General features: G+C 43.1%; 1 protein-coding gene across 1 annotated transcript; it reads left to right on the top strand.

Annotated features, from left to right (window-relative positions):
- Positions 1-204: 204 nt before the first annotated feature.
- Positions 205-8,102, top strand: LOC140234876 (uncharacterized). Its single transcript, XM_072314922.1, has 3 exons — positions 205-221; positions 949-4,325; positions 6,213-8,102. Exons 1-3 carry the CDS (start codon positions 205-207, stop codon positions 8,006-8,008), a joined length of 5,190 nt encoding a protein of 1,729 aa, XP_072171023.1. The 3' UTR covers positions 8,009-8,102.
- Positions 8,103-8,511: the final 409 nt, after the last annotated feature.

Raw genomic sequence — 8,511 nt, 5'->3', positions numbered from 1 at the left:
AAAATTTCAATAGCAATTTAAATGTTTTGAAGTGTTGTTAATTCAGATTGTTGAGAGACACTTGATTGAGATTTATACTCAGTTATTTCCGAATCAATGCTGCTGGTTACCTAGAACTTTGAGCAAATGTCACTTTAACGTTTTTTGTTAATCGTGCGAACGTGTGCACGCGCTGAAACAGGCCTGTATACGTGTAGAAACGTAATGTCAAAGCAGTCCAGGTTATTATGTACCCCGAACAAACAGCCCCTTATCACTCTTACTATGTGTATGATAATGAGGACAAGTCCAAAGTCCTCTACCCGTGCTGGTACAATTTGGAGGCTTGGAAATAGCGGAACGCGAGCCATATAATAGTGCTATACCATCCATCTTTTTGTACTACATTGTACAGGCAGATACAACCGACGAGAAGGTATAGTGGGTGTGTTGAACCATTTTGTAAGCACGAACATTCGAATAGCCGCCACTCTATTGTTAAAGACTGCTTGCCTTGTCTGACACTGCTGCATTATGCTCCGCTCTGCAGTCTGAGCATGATGTAGAATATCTACCTGAAAGTAGAGTATGCACAAAACATCGCTTTCATTTCGTATCTTGTTGTGCAATTCAATTCAAGCGCACATGCAAAAAATACGTGAATCGAAATTTAATACCTATTGACGGAGTCAATCAAATAAAGGGTGCCTATCTAATGCAATATTTTGGAAATATCAGCGAGCACTGTGGTCTTGCAGAAAGTAAAGTCTTCATTATCTTTATCATGATAATTTTTTTTTTGAAATGTTTCAATTATTTTCATTGACTTTCAAGAATGATGACTATAAAGAATTCAAGAAGTTAACCTTACTTTTGTTTTGATCAACATGTCTACATGTTCATTGTTATTTATTTCTTCCGCAGTGGTCATTATTTCCTGTGGCTATTTTTGTCTTTCGAAATTCACAGAAACGGCGAGTCAGACGAGGACGAATTCGGCACCGACATCGACAACCCTGACAAGTCGACGTCCAGAGGTCAACGATCCCTCGACACCTTACCGGAGCAACCCGATGTCCCCAGCCACAAAGATCTCAGTAAGCCGGAGGATGAGAACGCAAATGAGCAGAGGGAACAGCTCTTTGTGGAGGCCAGCACGTCCGTCGGGAGCGAGAGTGAGGGTAGCTGTGACGAGTATGCAGATGTAAGCGAAACCTTGCCACATGCGTCTGACAGAGGGTCCGCTGATGAAAGTTGTTCTGTCAAGAATGAAAGCCGCAGTGAAGAGCAAATATATCAGGATTTGGCCCGTGCGATTGTCAACAGTGCCATCGACAGTGCCGTTGTAGATTATACGACGAAAATGTCCGACCCGCGAGAAGAAAGTTCGCCGTCACCGACGAGATTATGCGAGGTCGACCAGGATCGCCATGATGCTTCACCAATGTCTGAAGGTGACACAGACATCAAACGAGATAATGCAAAACCTTCTGCAGAGCAGAACGACGAAAGAAACGGTGTGCCTTTTGGTGACAGTATAAAGGACGATGAAGATGGGATGCGAACACCAGATTCATCACAAGTGAACGTTGATAGGAATGAGACTGATGTGACACACGAACGAATAGTTAGTGAAATCTCAACTCCTGAAGAATCATCCGTTTCACGTGCTGGGGAGAGTGAATCATTCGATAGTGACGGCACTAGTGTAACCACCCTAAGCACATCATACGGCATTGTACAATCTGAAGACGTTCCAAATGCTCCCATGGTAAATAATGCTGTGGACGATGATATTGCGGACGTCGATGAGGAGTCAGATGGGGCTACGACGTCGAGCGAGGCTGACACCGTCAAAGATGCTGGTAAAGATATCGCAGCTAGAGAGGCATTGCTCGAGAAGCCAGACTCCATAGAATCCGCTGATGATGTAGATGTAGCTGAAAATGAAAGCTGTAGGAGCCAGTACAGTGAAGGCGATGGCGAGGACGAAACATCTAACACCGAGCGACAACAGACTGAATTTGCTGTTTATGGTGTCAGTGACTTTACCGATGACATACACGAAAACAAATTAGCTATCCCAGAAATTAAGATAGATACAGTAGAAGACAGAGTTGAATCAGATGATGAAGAGGTACTGGTCGCACCAACAGATATACAGAGCTATGAACCAAGCGAAATATACGCTTCAGATCCTAGTATATCCGATCTTGCTAACACATCCGAAAATGCTGAGTATCCATCTCACAGCCAAACAACCGACCCAGAATTGATCGTTCCACTCAAGGCTTCAACCATGAATCCAGGGGACCTATCTGAAGTATTGACATCTCTGACAGGGGAAGATATACCAGTTGTTTCTGGTGAGGAGAATCATTCGTCCGTTGATGCCAAAGATGGCTTACTCGAATGTATGACTGCTTTGGAGGATCTCAATGTGGCAAGTGTTGATGAAGAGCCCGCTGTACGGAATCAAAACGATCAGATAAGTGAGGATGTCATCACAGTCACGGTCGCAAAGGCAGATGAAAGTAGCAGAATTCCTCTTTCTTCTCTGTTGGCACCAGAAAATGAAAACATTGATGTAGATGTGAACATTTCAACGACTGTCCAAGATGCAGAAGACGATTTTGCTGTCGAAAGTTTTGACAGCAAAGAAGAAGAAACAATTGCACCTGAAGACGAAGTAGATATCCTAGTCACATCAAAAGATGATCCCCATAAAACTCAGAATTCTAGCAATATTCTAAGCGATGATGCAGTTGACGAGTCTCTTACACCTGCCTTTTGCAAAGAAGATGAATCGGGATATAAAGCAGTTAGTCCAGCCCATGATGATGAAAGTAATATGGCGATAAGTCAAGGAGATATATCTCGGTTACAAGACAATATCTCCAATACTGAGAAAGATGATCATGTAATCAATCCTGCTGGAGGAGCGGAAGCCACGTTACCAAATGACCAGCCATTACTTGACCATCATGCGGAAGAGGACGTACTTGAATTGAATGGTCAAGAAAAACAGACTGTGAAAGCAGGTCATGATGAACATGTTGATGATTCAAGTGAAGTTAAGGCTTCTGATTTTGCCAACATTAACGAAAATGCTGAGTATCCAACTGATAGCCAAACAGCTGACCCAGAAATCATCGTTCCACTCAAGGCATCAACCATGAATCCAAGGGACCTCTCTGAAGTATTAACATTTCTGACAGGCGAGGATTTATCCGTTGTTTCTAGTGAGGAGGACCATACGTCCGTCGATCCCAAAGATGGTTTGCTGGAATGCATGACTACTTTGGAGGATCTCAATATGGCAAGTGTTGATGAAGAGCCCGACGTATTAAGGGATAGAAAATATCAGATAAGTGAGGATGTCATCACACCCATGGCCGTGAAAGCAGATGAAAGTAGCAGAATTTCATATTCTTGTCTGTTTGCGCCAGAAAATAAGACTTTGTTTGATGCAGACGACGTTTTTGCAGCTGAGACTTTAGATACCGTGGAAGAATGCCAAAGAAAGTTTGCATCTGAAGATGAAGTAGATGCCCCAGTTGCATCTACAGAGGATCCAAAGAAAAGACCAGCTATTGATGATACAGACAACGGAGAGGAAAGCATGGACGTTAATAACACTTCGCCAAATTCACCGGAAGCGCCACCTTGCGTTGATAAATCCCGTAACTACCTTGAGGATGATATAGTGCGCATAGATGCTGGGAAGGGAATAAATCACCAAATCAGTGTCAGAGAACTCTTACAATCACTGGATGGCGAAACGCCACTTGGCGACGGTATCAGCGAAGTCGATGACAGCAAACCTTGCCCAGGCAAGAGGGTGATCACTGATGAAATGGTGAGAGAAGCTATTGCATTCTTAATGACGAAACCGTTCTATTATTCCTACGGCATGTACGACAGTCGGGACAATATCTTCTATACCTATGTCGACTATGATGATGATTCGGCTTTCAAAGGTGAAAGAACTTTTGCTCTTGTTAGAACCCCATCTGACCATACGAAAGAAGTAAAGTCAACAGTCTCTGCTGTTTTGCCGCCTTCTCGCTTAAAATATTACAATTCTTTAGACATTAACCATGTTGATGAGGTCGTCCAAAAAGAACATAAAGACCCCAATGATGCCACGACCAACCTCCATGACCTATTCGCTGTGCTGGGCGATGTAACAACGAACACCAGTGATCCACCGCAGCCTGTTACCGAAGTGCACTTTGATGTAGCGAGTGCCGCTGTTGAGGAGGCAGTACCTGAGATAATGGAACCAGATCACATCACACACTCAGATGATGATTCTTCCACAGCATCAAGTTCACAAACCTCAGGTAGATAAAGTATCAATATCACGACATGTGATGGTATACTCTCTTTAAATCCCATGACTATTTGTGATTTCCTCTCTATAAATCCCATATTTGTGATGTCTACCTTCTATAGACTTTTACTGGTTTTTAACGTATTCTGAAATTGTCGAAATTGCAATAATCCTTTCTATCTAGTGTTCAGCAATTTTTAAGAGTTGTATAAAACAAAGTAACTTGTTTCTTTCTAGTACGCAATCACTTCTGAAAGTTGTCGAAATCGTTGTAACTTGTTTCTGTACTGAGATACTGATGATGGAGCTATATACGAGTGTAGGCGAAGGTCTGTATTTCTGCATATTATTTTGTAGTGAGGTATAGGTGATTTTCAACCAGCGAATCTTTGTTACCGAAACGCACATTAAGATTGACTCCAGCCTAAAAAGGGGAAAAATAACGAATCTTGAAAAATAAATACAATGCATGACCAAAAATTATTGGGATCTTCGTATGCCCTGAATGTGAGAGAAGAATATACTTTTCTCACCTGGTGATCTCACTGTCGTGAAGACGGGTGCTGTTCGTTATTCCGAAGGTTCGCTATTCCGAAGGTTCGTTAATCCGAAACACACAAATTCCCTATACCTAGAGGTTCGTTAATCCGAAAATGAAAAAGGGTTCGTTAATCCGAACATTTATGGCAATATTCCGAAGATTCGTTATTCCGGAGATTTGTTAATCCGAAAATGAAATTCGGAATAACGAACCTTCGGAATAACGAGCTGTAACCGTGAAGACAACGTCCATGCTATCAAGTACATGTACAATGTTCGATGAGTCAGTCAAACAAGATGGTAATTCAAATATATTCCAACTAAACAACGACCGATATAACCAGAAATTAAATGAAGCTTATGTGACATGAATGTATCAAGAAAATTTTATTCATCGTCACTCGATGACCACATTATTATTAGAATGACTCTTTGACTACTTTTCTTTATATACTAACAAAATATTTAATGTTCTCAACGCCTTTCGCACAGATGAAATGATATATTTTTATGCAAATACACGTACCGTCATCATTTGATATTAGATGGACATGGAAGCATTTTACTAAAGCTCAATCATCACTGCAATATTTATGTCACTTGTTTGGTAGTTGTGACAGTATAATCAGCGTCATAAGGACTCAAATTAAAAAGTAAGGTAAATCAAAATTAAGAACTCTAAAGCAGATAAAATGCCCTCAGAACAAAATGAAATGTGCCTGCAAACTAATCAATGAGCATCATATTCGGGCAAATTTGCTAGTTTTAAAGTCTCGCTTGTCTGAAATATTGATACATGTATACGAATACACGCAGTTTTACCAAAATTGATACAGAGAAACTTGTCGAGATACATATGTTCCAGTTACGCATAAGCTTTTTACTTGCTTCGTAATCTGCAACTGTGCAAAACAAACTATGAAACTCCATGGAATGTCATAATGTAGGAAATAGCACGTGGAAGTGGCAACAACGATGATACATATTATGCCGCGGCAACAGTACGGCTATCAGGAATTCCTGCTCTCTTTTTTTTCACATGGTCGATTTTTCGCCAGAAAAGGGGAAGGGACGACAGCTCACCCATTCCATAATAGCCTACTATCAGAAGAATAACAGCAACAAATGCGATGTCCACCCCAAACAAGCACCCCACGCTTCATTGTGTAGTGTTTAAGACTAATTCCAGTGCTAAGTGATTTATTTATTTATTTATTTATTTATTTATTTATTTATTTGTTTATTTATTTATTTATATATGCATTTCATTCATTCATTTATTTATTGTTGCTCACATAGATATAAAAGTCAAAATTCAAAATCAACCAATCATGCATTTTCTTTCATTCTTGTCAAGGTACCTACATCCTCGACAATGGCATCATCGAAGAAGAAGAGGACATTTCGCAAACCGAAGAGGTGCCCAATGCAGAAAGACAGAATGAATTTTCGAAAACGTCTTCCCATGATCACGAACCCAGACTGACTACGAGACGTTATCGATCTCCGTCTCCAGATGAGTATGAAACTCGCCAGAGGGAGCCCGACCGAGAGCCTGACCGGGAGCCTGATCGGGAGCAACCCACGGCCGGACGTGTCTTCTTCATCACCAGTGCCATGCTGGCCCAACTAAGCGAACAGCAATCTGAGCCAAACCAAGAAAACGGTTTCCACAGACCACAGAGTCGCTCGGCTTCATCTGAGTCCGGTTCGAGCGACAGTGACCGTGAGTATCCGCCAGGTTATAGGCCAATGAGCGATCCAACTTTTCCGCAAGAGCCCCGGATGGTGGCAACCACTCGACAGCAAGAGGAAGCGTCCCGTGGTGGTTACCCTCAAAACACTTTAAGTGCCGACTATGATTCAGAGGAAGGCCCAATGAGGTTCAGACCCATTCCTAACCACGACTCTTTGGTAGAAGCGAGAGAGCGATCTCCATTTTCTCCGCCACAAGGAAACCAGCAGATCGTTAATCTCCCACCGAATGACCAGGCAGTGAGTGATTACGACTCGACTCCAGAGCTACTTGAGATCGAAAATCGCAAGCACAGAGAGGTGCCCCCTTCATCTTATTATAATGAGCCTAACCAGAAGACAAACAATGGTTTAGGGGACTATGACGGTAACGATGAACACTTGCACGGTAACTTCCGTCCGGTTACGGAGCCAACCGCAAACCAAAGTGCTGATGTGCCCAACGAACCTGTTGCGTCTCCCGTTCGACAAGCGACTGAATCGCGTCCCCACGCGGTGTTTAGCATAAGGGGGAGGATAGATGACACACCAGCACATTCTGAAGCCGAGCTCGTGCCTGGAACAAATGGTGCCTATCACGCAGAAGATATTCACGACATTCATGGAGATTATTACATTGTGCCTGAAAATGAGTCAGAAGCGTTTGCTCCACCTAGTGACATTATCAACCAGGAACCGCACCATCAAAGCGAGGACAATACTTTGTCTCAATCGGACTGTCTTGGTTCGGCATCGTCCTCAGACAATGAATACGAGGTCGATGACGAGAACGAGTCTTTCGCCTCCGGGGAGCGCATGTTTGCTGTGGTTGGTGCCCCAGGTGACACTACCGCAGTTACTGTGATCGGTGCAATCGAAGTGTATCGCTCTGAGGAAGATACGGAAACACAGAAAAGTCTGTTTTCTTACGAAATCAGCAGGGGTCGTGCCGGTCCTGATGGTAAGATCAAAAGACTCTTGGAACAGTCAATTACATTTGAACATCGGTCAGATGAACCGGGGGTCACTGAGGCCGACGGCCAAGTACAGGAAGAAACTACCAGGGCCGGCTACTCAACAGAAGATTCCTTTGCCGCGGCTGATCTGCAGTTAGAGCTTCCTTGCGATTCCATGGGCGAAGAACTCTCCGACAGAGAAGGTCTCCAGCGTCAAGTCAACGCTCTGGACAACCTGCTGTCCGAGAAGACCATGGAGCTCCAAAGCTTCAAGGATCATTACCCGTGGCTGGACCGGTTACTGGCGAATCCGAAGGAACCGCTGCCGGGATACAGCGAGGCGGATATCGTTGGTCTCATGCAGGTGTACAAGCAGCTGGAGGAAGAGGTCTTAGAGTACATGAACATTTACAAGGAAACTAAAACACAACTTACCGAACTGATAGCAATGCAGAGATCATGATAGTTTACTCAATTCCTGCTGTTTGCGACTTACTCTCTGAAAGCGTCGTAGAGTAACGAAAGTTACATATTATGAAGCCTTGCAAGTAGAATTAAGCGCCTGTTCATTATTTTCATAATGTATCAGTTTGAAAAGAGTGATTTGCAACTTCTCGTCGTTGTATCTGAGTATGTTGGGTGCTCACCTGAGCCAAAGGCTAATTCGGGCGAGATATTGCGATGTGCTAGCTCAGTGCTTCGAGTGGAGAAAGTACCCGGAAGGTATTCCTCGAATCCTGCCAGGACAGTTATTCCAAATAACAGTACAACATGTACTTATTCTTCCGATTCAGTACTGAGGGGACCAAGATCGATGAACAGGAGGTACCTGCGTTGGTCGATGAAGAATGATGATCTTGGTTCATGCGTTTCCAGGCCCTTCTCGCCATGTCTTGATTATGGGCGAAAGGGGCTCAAAGAGTTTTCCTTCTTTTGTATACCCTTTATATAGGGGTCAAAGTGAAA

This window comes from Diadema setosum, chromosome 11 (genome assembly GCF_964275005.1).
Source record: "Diadema setosum chromosome 11, eeDiaSeto1, whole genome shotgun sequence".
NCBI lineage: Eukaryota > Metazoa > Echinodermata > Echinoidea > Diadematoida > Diadematidae > Diadema > Diadema setosum.
Note: the sequence above shows the minus strand (reverse complement) of the source record. Positions and strands in the feature narration are given on the sequence as shown.

Bases quoted from the DNA above. Each gene is read 5' to 3' on its own strand.
- LOC140234876 (XM_072314922.1), top strand. The intron at 4,326-6,212 runs GTAGATAAAGTA...ATTCTTGTCAAG, and splicing joins ATCAAGTTCACAAACCTCAG to GTACCTACATCCTCGACAAT.